The sequence below is a fragment of the Tachysurus vachellii genome, chromosome 7, assembly GCF_030014155.1.
Source record: "Tachysurus vachellii isolate PV-2020 chromosome 7, HZAU_Pvac_v1, whole genome shotgun sequence".
Classification (NCBI taxonomy): Eukaryota; Metazoa; Chordata; class Actinopteri; order Siluriformes; family Bagridae; genus Tachysurus; species Tachysurus vachellii.
The window spans coordinates 6,172,728-6,190,739 of NC_083466.1; the positions used below are offsets into that span (position 1 = coordinate 6,172,728).

The 18,012-nt window shown below is 38.6% G+C and overlaps 1 protein-coding gene and 1 non-coding gene across 2 annotated transcripts; one reads left to right on the forward strand and one right to left on the reverse strand.

The window, feature by feature from the left end:
• Window positions 1-665: 665 nt before the first annotated feature.
• On the reverse strand, window positions 666-736 carry trnag-ccc (transfer RNA glycine (anticodon CCC)). The gene has a single exon. It is a non-coding gene; the product is annotated as a tRNA-Gly (tRNA).
• A 13,275-nt stretch (window positions 737-14,011) lies between these two features.
• Window positions 14,012-17,972, forward strand: LOC132847908 (kelch-like protein 10). The gene is made up of 7 exons (XM_060873405.1): window positions 14,012-14,249; window positions 14,806-15,295; window positions 15,939-16,553; window positions 16,750-16,899; window positions 17,219-17,335; window positions 17,451-17,542; window positions 17,720-17,972. Exons 1-7 carry the CDS (start codon window positions 14,098-14,100, stop codon window positions 17,826-17,828), a joined length of 1,725 nt encoding a protein of 574 aa, XP_060729388.1. The 5' UTR covers window positions 14,012-14,097; the 3' UTR covers window positions 17,829-17,972.
• Window positions 17,973-18,012: the final 40 nt, after the last annotated feature.

Sequence of the window (18,012 nt, forward strand, 5' to 3'; positions counted from 1 at the left end):
TGCAGACAAAAGGTTCAGAAAAAATTTATTATCCGCATTCACTCCAATCCTTCACCATTGTCCAGATAGATCTGAAAAGCTCTGGAAAGCAACAATTGAGCCTTCTTCAAATAAGATGTTTAAAGAAACACATCCCCAAAACATTCTGTTTAATGCAAGAATAAAAGGCAGCTTGGCAAAATCCAAATCTTGCTGATACCACTACATTTTGGAGAGCATGACTTGGAATAGAATCAGCTTGTAACATGACAGAAAGTTCCATTTAGAGGCTCAAATTGACTCGGTGGGTACAGCACTTATGAAGACTTTTACGGCACAGTCTGAAAGGCAGCAAAGCACAAACCTGCACCACCCGGGAATCGGAATAAACGGCAGGCAGGAATTAATGGCTGCTTTGGAAAAAAATAACCTTACTTATACCATTACCTTTTTAGAGCTTGACATGGAATACCACCAGCTTTTAACATTTGACAGAAAGTTCTATTAGGAAGCTCAAAAAGTGTAAATCTTGCTGATACCACTACATATTGAAGAGCATGACTTGGAATAGAATCAGCTTGTAACATATGACAGAAAGTTCTATTAAGAGGCTCAAATTAACTCAGGAGTTACAGCACTTAAGAAGCCTTTTTCAGCACAGCTTGAAAGGAAGCAGAAGACAAACCTGCACCAGCCAGGAATCGAACCCAGTTCACAAGAATGGGAATCTTGCATGATACCACTACACCACTGGTGCACAGTGCACTGTGCACCAGTGATCTTGCTAGTTATCTGAACATTTGTTGTTCAGGACCTGCAGGATTCTTGAACTTCAGGGTGCCTTCTTAAGAGCTAACTAGAAGTGCACCCAGATGCTACTCCAACCCACAATCATCATGTGAAGCTGAAGCTTTACCTGTTTGGCCTTCAGGTTTGATTTTTTGACAAAACAGTCAATTGGCCGAAACATAGTCTTAGTCACACACAATCGGTTGTAAATGGGGAAAAAAAACAAAAACAATATTTCACTACTGATTAAGATTGTGACAAATTTTTGTCCTTGTACAAAAATGCTAATGCAGAGGGATTTGTGATTTCATAGGAGATGGTGTATAAGTGTAAGTATATAAATATTACAGAATGTAACTGTAATTACACCTTTATATTATTTTATTATAACTGAATTATTATTTGAGAATTGACAAACGTTGTATGTTTGTGAAAACATAAATAAAAAAGTTAGTATGTGATTCTCATTTTCTGAATTAATATTTAGAATATTTTTGTTGATGCTGTTATTGAATATGATTGTAGAGACTACTGATCATTCATTATACAAACAATGCATCTGTTTATCCACAGACTGTTTATAACTCAATGTCAATTGTGATGACATACAGTCACATCAGTCAGCTGCATGAAGACTGCAGAGAACTGCTGGACAGGACCAAGATGGTATTATTAACAATAAACAACACTAAAGTCTCTTCTTGGTGAGTTGGGCTTCTGTTCCCCACATTCACTTCAATAATAAAAATAAATAAATATGTAATATATATGTATTGAGCACTTTATTGTAAATATATTATAAAGATACACATATATTATAAAGATACACACACACATATACTGGGACACTTTTCTGCAAGGAGTGGAGCTTCCCCAGCAGATCAGTCTGGTAAAACATTTACTGCCAAACCCAAGAGGGCTTCCAACAGCGCACCAGTGGAACATGTACATGCTGTTATTGAGTTCCAGGAGCCTGAAAATTTTAAGGGTGAGTTAGTAATTCACCACCACAAACATTTTAGATCTGAGACTATGGTATCACATGCAGATGTAGCTGCACCTGGCACGAGCCTGCTCGTTTTATTATTGCTATCAACCCTAATTGTTGCAGGTCAACGCCACGATCCTGGTGGCCTATTGGATTATGTTTTGGCCTCTTGCATCAAATACAATGGGTTTTGTCCAAAGACTTTTCAGTTTAGCTCTTAGATGCCTCCAGCAGAAACCCAGAACACCAGAAACTCAAAACAGCAGTGCCCCTGTGGCCTAATGGATAAGGCATTGGCCTCCTAAGCCAGTGAATGTGGGTTCGTGTCCCATCTGAGGTGTGCTGAAGCAGAGTGGTGCAGCAGAGTTGTGCTGGGAGCAAAACCAAGCAATCAATAAAACACACCCATCTTCTACTAAGAACAGCCTACATTTTAGCTCTTAGATGCCTCCAGCAGAAACCCAAAATGCCAGAAATTCAAAACAGCAGTGACTTAATACAGCCTTGCACCAGTGGTCTCCTAAGCCAGGGATTGTAGGTTTGAGTCCTATTTAGAGGTACCCTGAAGCAGAGTGGTGCAGCGAAAGCGTGCTGGGCCCATAACCCAGAGGTCGATGGATCGAAACCATCCTCTGCTAAGTGCAGCCTATGTTCTAACTAAATGCAGGTTGTCCAAAATCAAAAAAGAAAGTTTTAATCCAAACTTAAATACTGGACCTGAAAAAAGATGCCCTGTTAAAAAAATACTGCTTTATTCGTCTCAACAAATAAAGTTAATAAACTCATATAGGTGATCTAAGGACAAGAGGAATCCTTAATTGAATGACTGAAATGACTAACTTTTCATATAGGAACAACTATCGAACGTTTCTCTGACCCAGATTGAGCTGTAAAAAGTATAATTTGCCCGTTCCAAGATCAGCCTGAACAGGGCCAGTGGCGCGATGGATAACGTGTCTGACTACAGCTCAGAAGATTCTAGGTTCGACTCCTTGCGGGGTCAGTCTGTTTTCACATTACGTCCAACCTTCCTGCTCACTAACAAAGTTTACAGTCAGAGATCCCTGGTTTAGCCCAAGTGAACAGATCAGGTCAAGTGTGTGATCATGAGAGTGGGTGGGTAAGTTTACATGTTGCAGAAGGTGAAAGATTTCCAGTATTGACAGAAGTCACCACCCCTGACTTGAAGAGGCAAAAACAGAGAACATATTAAAGCTGCTCACATTCTTTTCTCATCCTTTACACAATAAAGCCTCTGTGATATAAACTCTACCTGTTCTTCTATCATACAAACTGCACAAATATGATCTTAACTAGGGTTGAACAATAAAGGGAATTTATGGTGATTAATTAGAAAAACATAAATATAAACATTTTGTTTGGACATAAACTGACATGCATTCAATCAAATATAGATTTTTAAAAAATTACATTTTGACAACACTGGCTGAGGTGAAATATATCCACACATGAGATGGTGTCTGTGACATAGTTCTATATAATAAGTTTGGGAAAAATCTTGGGTCTGAGAGATACATTTAAAGACCCCATGCATTCATGGTGTGTTTTGGAAGCTTTTCTTCCTGATAGGTTTCATCCATTTTTCTTTGCACATGTGCATCATCACTGACCTCATCATAACCACAAAACCTTCGATTGTTGCTCACAGAACGTTGGTCCATGCTAGAGTGGGGTATGAAAATCTAGCCCTGCGTCTAGGTGTTTCGCAAGGGTGTGATGAGTTGGACCCTGCTTAAGTGCATTAGCTGAGCGGTCCAAGGCGCTGGAGTAAGGTTCCAGTCTCTTCGAGGGCGTGGGTTCGAATCCCACTGTTGCCAGGAAACATTTCAAGGCACAGATAAAGCATTTGATAAAGCAGCTAATTGTTCCCTGAGTCTGTGCTAAAGTGGGGTGTGATAAGTTAGCACTGTGTCTGCAACTTTGGGCTGTATTTCCATGCTGGTTTAGTGCAGATGATTGTTAGTTCACATGAACAAGATCATGTCTTTCTTCCATCAACACATTTGGGAGAGCATAAAGGCTTCCAATTCCATAGGTAGCATGGCTGAGTGGTCTAAGCTGCTGGATTTAGGCTTCAGTCTCTTTGGAGGTGTTGGTTCAAATCCCACTGCTGCCATAGACACTGCATATTCCTTCTAGACAGTTTTTTACTGTCAGTGCATTTGTATTTACAATTGTATAATTTTGTTGCACAGTAACTTACACAAAGCACAATGGAGTTTAAATATAACTTTATGTAATATGTAAATACTCACCAAGATGGACATTTGTTTTACATTAATTTGTGTGCAGGATTCATAAGGAGTGTCATAAAGACACCACAAACTACATGGTGTTGTAAATACAATTTAATTATAAGGTATAATAAATAATTATTTATCCAGAGCATACATGTGTGGCTGTATGACCTGTTTGCAGGGTTTTATTTATTAGAGTGTTAAGGTACGGGGGCACGGTGGCTTAGTGGTTAGCACGTTAGTGCCTAAGCTCATTTCAGAGATACCATTCTGATTAAACAACAGTGTAAATAAAGTGTATTAGTAAATAAAATTTGTTTTGATAAATAAGCATTGTGTGTTAATCGTTCACATTCCAAAATGTCTTTGAAGTCTTTGCTGTGGTTTCTGAAGTTTAGTGGTTATCTGCTTTGGCTATCAAATGCTGAAACATTTTCTGTCTTCCTTAAGTCATTTCCAGAATTTTTCAGTTTTATTGAAAGCCTACAGTATGGTGGTGCTTTGAGGTCTCCGTATTGTAGCGTTCATAGCGTTGCCTAAGATGCGAAAGGACCACGGGTTGCAACCAGGCAGGAACATGCTGAGGCTTTTGAGCGTTGCTTCGGTAAGCAACCTGTTGTATCAGCTCATGTGAAAGCAGTCAGAAATTGAGGCTCTGAACGTGACTGGAGCAGTTTCTCCACAACGGGGACTAAACTGCATGCAAGTGTTTGTTGCAGCTGAAACAACATCCAGCTGTAACATAAGCAATTCAATTGTGTCTGCTTCTTGACAATGGCACTCAAGTGTTTGAGCTTCAAACAAGTGTTGGTAAAGGTCATGCGTTGGCCTTGAATCAAACCCAGGTTAACTGCTTGGAAGGCAGCTATGCTCACCACTATACCACCAACACCTTGACTGCAGAAATCCCAACTTTGGTGACTGAAAGTTGATGCTTTTTAGTAACTCTATTTAGTAACTTATTTATTTTGTTACTTAGATGTTTCCCAGGCCTCAGGAAAGGGTGTGCAGGCTTTGTTGTGTTTTCTGTAGTGTAGTGGTTATCACTTTCCTCTCACAAGCGAACGGTCCCCTGTTTGAAACCGGGCAGAAACAAAGATTTGGACTTTTGGTTTAAAGGAAATAAGGGACAAGTTTGGCGCTCTGTGTCGGCCGTTCCTTCTGGAACACCCTGAAACCAGCCTGATTCCCACATAGTGTGACAGTTTTCAAGTGGCTGCTCATCTGCTATTGCGATCACATGAAGAAACAGTTTCTTTCTTCCTTTTGTCAGTTCCTTAATTTATTTTCAGAGTGAGAGCCCAAAGTTGCACTTTGTACTTTCTGTAGTGTAGCGGTTATCACGTTTGCCTAACACACAAAAGGTCCTGGTTTGAAACCGGGCAGAAACATGCTGATGCTTTTGAGCTTTGCTTCAGTAAGCAGCCTGTTGTTTCAGCTCGCGTGACACAGTCAGACATTGAGACTCTAACCGTGATAGATGCAGTTTCTCCACAACAAGGTGCCTCCCTTAAAATTCGCTATACTGCATGAATGAGTGTTTGTTGTAGCTGAAACAACGTACAGAAAACTTTGGACAGAAAACAACCACCCACAACACAAGTGGATATCAGAAAGAGCTCTTACATCAATTCAATTGTGTTAACTATTTTATTCTATCTATAATTTCAGAAGCATCGGTTGCATGTTTGTATGTGTGTGTGTGTGTGTGTGTGTGTGTGTGTGTGTGTGTGTGTGTGTGTGTGTGTGTAAAGATGTACAAAAGCCTGGGAAGTTTACAAACCAGTGAGAGGAATAGAAATACAGGAAAGTAAAGCAGAAGGTAAAATTTTTCAATATGCGGATAATACAACGGTAATTGTAGAAGGGAAAGAAAGTGTCAAACATGTTATGGAGATTATAAAGGAATACTGTAAAGGCTCGGGAAGTAAATGAGGACAAATCAGTATACATGAGGTTTGGGAAGGCATTGATTTTACGGGATTCTTTTAACTTTAAAGAAGTAGATGAAATGAAAATTCTAGGGATTTTAATTGGTAAAAACAAGAAGAAAGTAAGAGATGAAATGTGGGAGGAGCTTTTAACAAGAATAGAATGGAGACTAAACTTTTGGAAACAAAGAGCACTGAACTTGAAAGGGAAGGTTTTAATTTTAAATGTTTTAATGGTGTCTAAGCTTTGGTAGGTTCTATATGTATATGATATGCCTGTTTGGACAGAAAAGAGGCTGAAAAAATGCTTTTGTGACTTTTTATGGGAGGGTAAACCAGCAAGAATAGCTTACAACATGATCTTAGGGGTGGCGGAGAAGGGAGGCTTAGGTTTAATGGACGTAGAACAGAGCAAAATGAGTCTAAGAGTGAAAGTAGTCAAGAAATATCTACAAGAAGAAAACCAATTTGAATGGAAAAAAACACTGAAATATTTTATAAACAAATGTGGCAATTTTAATTTGGACAAGGGAATTTTATGGATGAAAACAAAAAATTGGATGACGGAAGGATTACCGGAATTTTATAGAGAAATGTTAAATGCCTGGGGAAAGCTGTTAAAGATTATTGAGCACTTTCCACAAGGGAGAGAAAGCATTTTAAATCAACCTCTGTTCTTAAACAAAAACATTTTAAAACAAGGGAAAGTAATATTTTTTAAGAAGTGGATGGTAGCAGGGATAACAAGAGTACAGGACGTTTTATATGAATTTAAAAAGGAGTTTCTACCAGAACAGTTTTTTATTGATGCAATGGAAGAGGCAAAAGAGGAATATGATCAGAAAGAACTGAGGGATGAAACAAGAAGAAAAATTGTATGGTTTTAAAAGCTGTACAGTTAAAATGTTTTAGGGAAAAAGTTTTTAAGGAAACAAATACAAATGAGTACTGGGTGTAAACTTTTGAAGGATTAAAAAAAGACGTTATATGGAAAAATATGAAAGGGAAGTGTGTGAAAGTGAAACTGGAGAGTTTCGAATATTTTATAAGGCATGAAGCAGTATTTACAGACGTAATCTTAACCAAGATAGAAATTGAACAAAGTCCAATGTGTAAAGTGTGTCAGGAAAGGGAGGAAGGGTTTTTACATCTGTTTTTACATTGTAAAGAATTGGAATTGTTTTTTAAACAATGTAAAGTTCTAATCAAAGATGTGAGTGGGGACTGGAATGAAAATGATTTGGAATGGAATAGAATGGTAATGTTAGGTCGAGACAAAAAAGTCAAAACAAAAAGTTTGTAAATTTGAGTATGATGTTAATGAAAAGTCTAATATGTGAGAGAAGAATCATAGCCAAAAGAAAAGGAATTGTTTTAGATTTGTGGAGACTTTTAAAAAAAATATGGGCCCAGCAGCAGAAGCGTGCTGGGCCCATAACCCAGAGGTCGATGGATCGAAACCATCCTCTGCTAAGAGCAGCCTACTTTCGAATAAAAATGAAATGGACAAATAGTTTAGCTCCAGCAGAAACCCAAAACGGCAGATGTTTAAAACATCAGCACCCCAGTGGCCTAATGGATTGTGGGTTTGAGTCCCATCTCGGGTGTGCTTAAGCAGTGTGGTGCAAGAAAAGCATGCTTGTAGCAAAACCAAGTGATCAATAAATCACAACCCTCCTCTCCTAGGAACAGCCTACATTTTAACTAAGATGAAAATGTCGTAAATTTCAGAATGGTTGGTATCAACCCTAAACCTTGCAGGTCATTGCCACAATCCTGGTGGCCTACTGGATGAAGCTTTGGCCTCTTGCATCAACGAAAATGGGTTTTGTCCAAAGACATTTCAGTTTAGCTCTTAGATGCCTCCAGCAGAAACCCAAAACGCCAGAAACTTAAAACAGCAGTACCCCAGTGGCCTAATGGATAAGGCACTGGCCACGTGAGTTTCAGGCGTGTTGCAGCAGAGTGGCGCAGCGGAAGCGTGCTGGGCCCATAACCCAGCGGTCGATGGATCGAAACCTTTTACACTTGTTCCACATGTTTCTCTGAATGCCTATTTATACCTGTTGTTTTGCATTAGTATTTGCTGAGTCCTTGTTATTAGTATCTGTTTTGGGTTTGTGCCTCCGTTTTTGTGGTTTCTGATTTGTTTTTCTGTGTTTTGCAATGCTTCTCACTTCTGTTGTTTAGTGTTTTCCTGTATTTTTTCATTTTTAATTACAAAAACTAAAAAACTCTATCATACACATGAACAGCCACACAACACTACCTACACATACACACTTAACTTACACATAAAACTCCAGTAAAGAAATATTTGTCTCAGTGTGTTTATTTAAAAGGTTTCAGCATGAAGGTTTCCATAAATCCAATGCGAAGAAATAAATGTAATATAGAAATAATATAGAAAGGTATGATCTTAAATGTTAAAATTTGAGACAAGATCTTGGAAAATTCAATGGAAAAAATACTTTTTTTTTTTTGAGCTATTTGAGCTCACGATCATGCAGTATTGGGAGGAAAATATAATTTCTGAGGAAGTTCATGACTTTGGAATATTTATCGAAGATATATTTTTGGAATATTTAGACGGAAATATGTTTGGTATATGTTAAACGCGGTAAGCTTGGAGGTATCACAGTGCAACTCAGGCCTCATTTCCTGCAGACATATGAAAGAAAACACCAACCTCCCATCTTCACTACATTCATGGGAGACATAAAGAGCATCCTGTGCAGCTGTTGCACTGTTTAATATGAAACGTACATGCTGTGCCGGAGCACAAGACACTACAACAGATAATGAACATCGCTTAATTCAATAAAGGATTCTTACCAGAATGTCTACTTTTAGAAAACCAGTTTTGTGAACATCACCTCCCTAGACTGGAAGAAGGGATGAGAACATCTGGACAGAACATCTGCCAAACTCTGTACCAGCTTCCTCCCCCAGACAGTCAGTCTCAATAACTGAACTAATATAAATGAAACAATATCTAATCAAAAAATAAATATAATGCATTTGTAGACAGAAAATAATTATTCACATGTAAATATCTATAGGTTTTTGGACAATGTTAGTGTACAGTAAGTGTACGGTATACAGTATAGGCAGATATGTTAAGTTAAAAATTATGTAGATACTGTATTAATTTCCAAGTTGAAATTTTGAGCTCTGTTTGTAGCTCGGTTTCATTCATTTTAGTACTAAAATAAGTCAGATTATACAAAAGTTATATTTAATTCAAGTTTTATTTATTGTTTTTTAAAATAATTTTTTTTTAGTGAGACAAGGTTTCATCCTGAACAGTGTCACTTCCTGGGTGTGGCCTTCTAGAGACGTGTAAAGTTCAGCACATACAGCACTATTATACAGAATCATCACAGAGCTGTGTTCAGAAATGGCTCAACTATACAACTTACTGTACATAGTGAGATACACACCACTGATTCTCACTCTAGTTACAGGTCATTCATTGTATTATATAATATTTATGTTTGTTTTTAAAGCATATAGTAATTTCCTAATTTACCAGTTTAATATTTGCTTTTGAAAAATTCTTTGCAGATTTATTTCTTTATATTCTTTTTCACTCCAGGCAGTTTTGCAGATAAAATTGGACCACAGGATGCCAACATTGTGGGGAAAGAAACAGACAATGTTACTCTGAAATGTTCATATGAGACAAGCAGTGAAAATGTTTTTCTTTACTGGTACAAACAATATCCTAACAGCGCACCACAGTTTTTACTGTATAAAGGTGCAAGGTCATATAGTGGTGACGAGAGCACTCCTGATGATCATCGATTAGAGTCAAAAACAAGCAGAGACTCTACTGAACTTACTATCAGAGGTCTAAAGCTCTCAGATTCTGCACTCTATCATTGTGCTCTATGGGTTGGAGCACAGTGTTACAGAGTCAGTGAAAGGCTTTACAAAAACGTATAAAACCACATTAAAGATCCTCCCTTTACCAACCTGTTATCAGTTAACCACAGACACAAACGATAATTGTGGTAATTTTGTGGTATAAATGAAAACAAGCAGAAAACAAGCAAACACTCCACAGTGTGTTACAGGTGCACAGGAAATGAAATTAAGTTAATTGAACTGTATTGTTTCTTGACAGTTTTGTCCATGATACACTAGTTATGTTATGCATGTATGTACAGCTGCATGTTACTTTGTAGGATGTGAACTAGAGCAATGTCCTTTTATAAACCTCTCAGAACAGATGTAAGTTTGATTGTACATATAATATTGTACAGATTGTACAGAAAATGAAATAAATAAATAAAGAAACTCCTCTAGAGAGTAGAAAGTTCAGTAGAAAGTTTGTTGTCACTTTAACTGCATGTACATTTGATTGCTAAATGTCAATGTTTCTGTTACTGAATCTATTCTAAAACATGACTGAGATTACGGATGTCTCTGACGTTTGAGTTAACTCTATTCTGTTCCCACTAGAACTGTGACATTCAGGATTTCCTCAACACATTTTTATCTGCCAGCATTTGTTAGGTTGCAGCTGCAGGGCACTAAGCACTTGTTTATGATGTTTAGAAGGTAAAGTGGGTTTTAATGTGATTATATAATACATTGTAGTTTTAGTAATGTCACAGACACACTGATAGAAATGAGTATCTATAAGTAAAAATCTATAGCTAGTGATCCTCAGTGAAGTCTGTGCTCTTCTGCTGGCATTGGATATTATTTGTTTTTATTTTGTATTAATATCCAATATGATGTTGATAATCTTTTTTTATTTTTTGTTTCCACTGTTCTTAAGCATAAGTTGTAAACTGCTAAATGTGTCTGAACACTACAGTTCCTGAGATCATAAAAACTCTGCCGTCGCACAAGTCTGCTTTAAAGCACAGCTTAAATCATATCTTCAAGTGTGCTGAGGCAATACAGTGTTGAGCTTTATTAGCACAATAGTGAGTGTCCAGAGAGATGGTGGAGAAGTGTGAAGACTAGTGTAGAAGCAACAATCCAGACACAAAACTAGAGAGATGACTGTTGTTTTCAGGAGGAAAGCGATCAACCTGTGCTGCTCTGCTGAGACAGGATTGAAGTCTGAGACAATGCACAATGGATAATGTGTCTGACTACATATCAGAAGATTCTAGGTTTGACTACTGGCTGGCTTGGTCTGTTTTTACATCATCTCCAACCTTTCAGCTGAATAATGAACTTCAGAACAGTCAGAGATCCCCTGTTCAGCCCAAAAGATCAGATCATGTGTGTGATCATGAGAGTGGGTATGTAAGTGTGCATGTTGCAGAAGGTTAAAGTTTTCCAGTATTGACAGAAGTTTGGTGGTTTTAGCAGAAACTCACCTGGCGGGGGCAGTCCTATGATCAAGGATGTGGTTTGCCCAAAGTAAGGCTCAGACATTGCACTGGGGCGATTTCTCAAATGCTGGTATCCTGAGTGCATAATTTCTGATAGTGCTGGACTATGATCTTTATTTTGTTTGGGGCAGTGGTGGCTCAAGTGGTTAAGGATCTGGGTTGTTGGTCAAAAATGTCAGAGTTCAAGCTGCCACTGTTGGGCAATTGAGCTACGTCCTCAACTCTCCCTGCTCCAGGGAAGCCATATAATAGCTCCCTGTGCTCTGACCCCAACCTCCTCAGTTGGGATATATTAAGAAAAGAATTCCACTGTGCTGTAATGTGCACATGGTGATAATAAAGGCATCTTTGCTCTAAATTCATTTTAAGTAGGTCACTAAAGTGGTAGATAGATTAAAATTATAAGGAGTGGTGTTGGACCAACCACCTTAAATGCAAATGAGGTTATATCATGGAAGGCAGCACTGAATATTTTGTTAGTTTGTTGCAGTGAACATCAGCAAGTCCACAACCCCTGACTTGAAGAGGTAAAAAGAGACAGAGAACATATTACAGTATTACAGAGAGAAAAATATTTTACAAATATATAAATTTACAAAACATGTTATTCTTTTTGACAGCTCAAACCTTCTTCTTTGTAATGTAGGACTGTATATGGGGCAAACTTTATTTGTGTTTTAAGTTATTTCTCTTTGCTGAACACAAGATGGTGAACTCAGTTATCTTATGGTGGACCAAGTACTAGAGCACCATACTGTACAAACCTGCTCACATTCACATTCTTTTTACAATAATCCCTCTGTGATATAAACTCTACCTGTTCTTCTATCATAAATACTGCACAAATATAATCTTAACTAGAGTTGCACAATATTCCAAGTTGAAAACTTACTCTGAATTTATGGTGATTAATTAGAAAATTGAGTAAATTTATATAAACTGTATCATAAAAACATTAATATAAACATTTTGTTTGGACATAAACTGATATGCATTCAATATAATACTGGCTGAGGTGAAATGTATCCACACATGAGATGGTGTGTGTGGCATAGTTCTATAGAATAAGATTGGGAAGAAGCTTGTAAATGCAATGCAATGCACAGATATATAAATAATTAGATGAACAATTGGAATATTTTGGAATAAAAACAAAAAAATAGATTGTTAGACTGAAGATCTAAAGGTCAGTTGTTCAATCCCTGATTTCAGTAATTGGTTTGTTTGGAGACAGGTGGCGTAAGTTCATATCCTCAAGCTACATCGGCTAGGCAGCGCCAAAAAACTTTGCATAGCCATAGTGTCTTTTTATCTTGGTGTTCTTGACAAGCCCATTTGGTAAAGTAAGCATGCCTGAGAGATATATTTAAAGACCCTATGCATTCATGGCATGTTTTGAAAGCTTTTCTTCCTGATTAGGTGGCTGAGATGTTGAGGTGATGGACTACTAATCCATTTTTCTTTGCAGGCATACATTCGGTGTGATGAGTTAGACCCTAAGCACATTAGCTTTAGGAAGCGTGCACAGTAAAGTATTTTTACACAAGCCCCTTGCATGCAGGTAGCTTGGCTGAGCAGTCCAAGGCACTGGATTAAGGCTCCAGCATGGGTTCAAATCCCACTGCTGCTAGAAAATCTTTTTAAGGCACCGAATAAAGCATTCAAGCTGTTCCCCCTTAGTCTGTGCTAGAGTGGGGTGTGATAAGGTTGAACACAGATGCTTGTTAGTTCACATGAGCAAGTTCATGCCAGAACCTTTTTTTTTTTTTGTGGACAGCAGAAGACTTTCTTCCCCCCACACATTTGGGAGAGTATAAAGGCTTACTTCTACTCAGGTAGTATGGCTGAGTGGTTTAAAGGGCTGGATTCAATCTCCAGTCTCTTTGGAGGCATGTGTTTAAAACACACTGCTGCCATAGAAACTTTTTAAAACACTGCATAGTCTTTTTTAAACAGTTTTTTATTGTGTCACCTGATTGTCTACTCAGTCAGTGTATTTGTATTTACAATGGTATAATTTTGTTGCACAGTAACTTACACAAACACAATTAAGTTTTAAATATAACTTCATGTAATATGTAAATACTCACCAAGGTGGACATTTTTTGACATTATTTTGTGTGCAGGATTCAAGAAATGATCTGTGATAGGTTTATATGACTGAACATAACAATCTGACCTCGGACTGAATTTGCTGTGACGCTCACTAATGAAACATACAGAGCAACTGTATTGAAGGTTTTCCCCACATGTAAACAGTCCTATTGTAGGATAAAGTCTAGGATTTAAACTATGGCAGGAATCTGTTTTTAATTTTTAATTTTGGAGCATCTTTTGGAGCTCATTGATTAGATTTATAAACTGTGCATTTAAATAAGGTTACATATTATGACACATTTTATGTGAGTGATGCTTAAAAGGTTTTGTATAACATTGTACATTGGTTTTTGTAAAACATTTTGTGTATCTTTAAAAATAGACCCGTGTGTGTGACTGAAGTGACTGAAAAATTCATTACTTTGGTTTATTTATTTATTTTCATTTCTGACTACAAATTTCGGTGTATTATAATTAATTAATTATTAAAACTATGGTTTATTAGTGCCAGGAAACGACGTGATGTGGTTTGAGGCCACAGCTTATTGACGACATGACGTCACTATGACGCGGCGCCTGTTTTGAATTCGGCGCTGTTCCAGAAAGCTGCGATTTAAAACACGCTTCTTTACAAACTCACTATCAACGCTCTTATCACGCCCTGTAACACGTACGGATTAGACGACTTGTTTACGAGTATGGAGAGAGAGATGAGTGAAGACAGGAAGCTGTGCGGTTTACTGAACGAGATGCGATTGGACGGGTCGCTGTGTGACGCGGTGCTCAGAGTGGACGAAGTGGACTTCAAGGTCCACAAGAACATCCTCTCGGCGTACAGCCCGTATTTCAGGTAAAAAAACAAACACAACTTTTCATCTTAAAATGGTACCTAATGAGCAAAAACTATACCGAAGATGAAATGGTATTTACATTAGTATTAAATGAACAGATCCATAGTCACAACTCACAGCGCGAGTCTGATTTAATGATGATTTCTTAACGCCGACGTTTCCTCACAGCCATCTGACTGAAATCCACCCTGTTACACGATATTGTAATAAAACAAGTGTCAGGATGTTAAGGAGCGCATGTCCAGTGTGTGTACTGTGTAAAACACATGCGGTGACAACTGGGCTGGAAATAAACTATGAAGTGTTTGTTTTTTTCGCTGATATTTAGCTCGAGTTTAGTTTTCTTCGGCTACACCGTCTTCATCTTATCTTCATGGAAGAATATTTATATAGTGATAGATTTATTTCTTTTTAATAATCTGATTGACAGGCTAGAGGAACGCCCTCCGTTTAAACTCTCTCTATCTCCTGACTTCAGCTTATACATCATCAGGACTCCAGTCTATTGTGTGGAGATATTTTTCTAATACACGTTCTTCTCTTCCTGATCTGCAGAGATCTATTCAGAAGATGTAGAAATCTGGATCAGAGAGTGTACAACATCACTGGTGTATCTCCAGAAATCATGGATCTTGTGATCCACTACATGTACACGCAGGACATTCACGTCACCACCGATAAAGTGGAGACTCTTTTGGATGCAGCCAATCACCTGCTCATCCATGACCTTGCACTGAGCTGCTGTGAATTCCTAAAGGATCATCTAAACCCAGATAACTGCTTAAGGATTTGGCAGTACGCTGACGCTAATGCATACTACGAGCTGCGGGATCAGACCTACATGTACACGTTGCATCACTTCGAGGACGTAGTTTTTTCACAGTCTGGAAAATTCCTAGAGCTGACCGTGGAGCAGCTCAGTGACATCCTGGAGAAGGATGAGCTGAACATCAAGGAGGAGAAAACAGCCTTCCAAGCTGTATTCCTGTGGATCAGGCATGAACCCAACGTCCGAAAGCAGCAAATAGTGAACCTGCTGCCGAAGGTGAGTGTCAGTACACCCGACCAGACCATCCAGACCATTCCTACAGTTTGAATGGAACTGAACCCAGACAGTAGACTAACAGTTAGGGTTCCGGTGATAGCGCTGACTTAATTTAAGCTAATTATGTTGTTGCAGAATAAAAAACACACTTTGTAGAAGATTCTTTGCTCATGAATTTTTAGACACAACCTAATCTGAGCAATTTAGTAGTGTTAAAACTGAAGGGAAAGTTCGATTAAATTCTCACTTATGTAAAATAAACAACAAGGCAGCAAACTCACTGGACATCTATAAATACATAGTGGTGATAGGCAGAAAAACCTTGTTATTCCAAAACCTCTTGGTTTATAAGTATTTTTTGCTGATTTATGATGTAATCTGATGCTGTTATTGTTGGAGGATCTTTATTGTTGAAAAAACATATTATCTCACACTCTGCTGTAGAAATCAATTAGGATTTTATTGGGATCTCGTTCAGCTTTACATGTAATAATGATAAAAGTTCAGTGAAATCACACAGTGTGAAAAACAGGAAAATAATCCGTATCCATTTCCACATCATCCTACAACCGTCCAAATTTTGTCCACTTTCTAACCAAAAGTTCTGACCTTTTATATTGTGTTGTCTGTGCTGTGAGGTCAGGTGCGGCTGGCTCTGGTGACTCGGGAATACTTCCTGGAAAATATAAAGAAAAACCCGGTGGTCAGCAGTGTGTGTGAGTGTCAACCCATCATCGCCCACGCCATGAAGGCCATGTACGACTCCAAGATGGCTGAACCAAACACCAGACTCTCGGATCCGTTTACCCGTCCACGGCTCCCATATTCCGTCTTGTTTGCCATCGCCGGCTTCATTGACAAATCTCCTACGAACAGCGTGGAAACGTACGACTCGAAGCTGGACAGCTGGATGTGCATCTCCAGCAGAGCAGAGCGTGCTCGAGCATATCATGGCACAGTGTTCCTGGACGGTTTGGTGTACGTTATTGGTGGCTCTGACATCATGGAGTACTTTAACTCCACGTGCACATTCAATCCTTTGGATGGAACGTGGAACGATGTGGCACCCATGCACTCGCCCCGTGGCTATGTTAGCGTTACCGTGCTGGACGGATTCATCTATGCCATGGGAGGCTTTGATGGCACCGTGAGTCTTAACACAGCTGAGTGTTATCAACCAAGCACCAACCAATGGAGCCTCATCCCATCGATGAACGAGCAGCGAAGTGACGCCAGCGCTGCCACTTTAAATGGCAAGGTAAGCCTTCAATTCTCACACACAGAGTCAGCCATGATACAGTGCAGTGGTACAAAAGAGGGTTGATTGCTTTTGGTTAGAATATAATGACAAGCCCCAGCATTATTTAATGTTTCAGTCCCTGAAGAGACCTTGAAGCTGAACCTGGAGACACCCAGAGCCTTGATTAATTTTTGTCTTTTTTTGGTTCCTTTAGATCTACATCTGTGGAGGTTGCAATGGAAATGAGTGTCATTTCACGGTTGAGTGTTTTGACCCTTATTCTAATCAGTGGACTCTGATTGAGCCGATGCACATGCCCAGGAGTGGCCTAGGTGTCATTGCGCTGAACAACCAATTGTTTGCTGTAAGTACTGAAAATAACACACACACACACACACACACACTGAAAATTTAAACCATATGACCTATGTACTGATATAAGGATAGAAATTTCATCATGAACAGTGGACACTGATCGAGCCAATGCACATGCTTAGGTGAGTTCTAGGCATCATTGTGCTTATCAACCAATTGTTTGCTTTAAGAACTGAAAGTCACATAACACACACACAAATGAAACCATGTGACCTTTGTACTGATATTAGGACTGAAATTTCAAACGTTAAACAAAAATGAGGTGGTAAATGTGAAAATAATTCTATGAATTCTATGATGTTTTATAGATCGGAGGTTTTGATGGCGTCACTCCGATGCAGAGCATCGAGGCCTTTAACCCTCGTACCAACTCCTGGAGGATTCTTTCCCCCATGTTTAACCCACGCAGCAACTTTGGCATCGAGGTAACGAACCTGGTGTTAATACAAGATTAGACCCAACTAGAAAAACATGGAGTTAATAAACTATAATCCATATACTGTCTGACTTCACCATGTGATCGTCTTCTTCTTCTTCCAGGTGATGGACGGTCGCTTGTATGTGATTGGTGGCTGTAATGATGAAGGCACAACCTCCAGGTGCGAGTACTACGATGTGTATAAAGATGAGTGGTAAGAGCTGCTTACTGTCACTTCCAGAGATCTGGGTTTATGTAGTTAAGTTTATCCTAGAAACTTGTGTGTGTGTGTATTTATTGTATTAAACTCAACCCCAGGATAAATGTGATGTTATGATGATAATTAAACACAGAAACACCACAAACATGACAAAAGTTTGATTTCCTGCAGGTTCAAGATCCAGAACATGAACACTTGCCGCAGTGCGGTCAGCTGCTGTGTGGTTTCTGGGCTTCCCAACGTCACAGATTACACCACAAAACGTGATCTTTTTCTCTAGATGCACAGCTTTTATTAACTATTTAAGCACAACTCAAGCTCAAGCTCTTTCTTCATCTGTCTTCACATTTGCTTCTCATTTAGAATCGTTTTATTATTTAATTGCCAGGTATTGTGAATGGATTTATTAATTAATTGCCTATTTATTGACATATTATAGAGTACAGATTAGGATTTAACCTCTA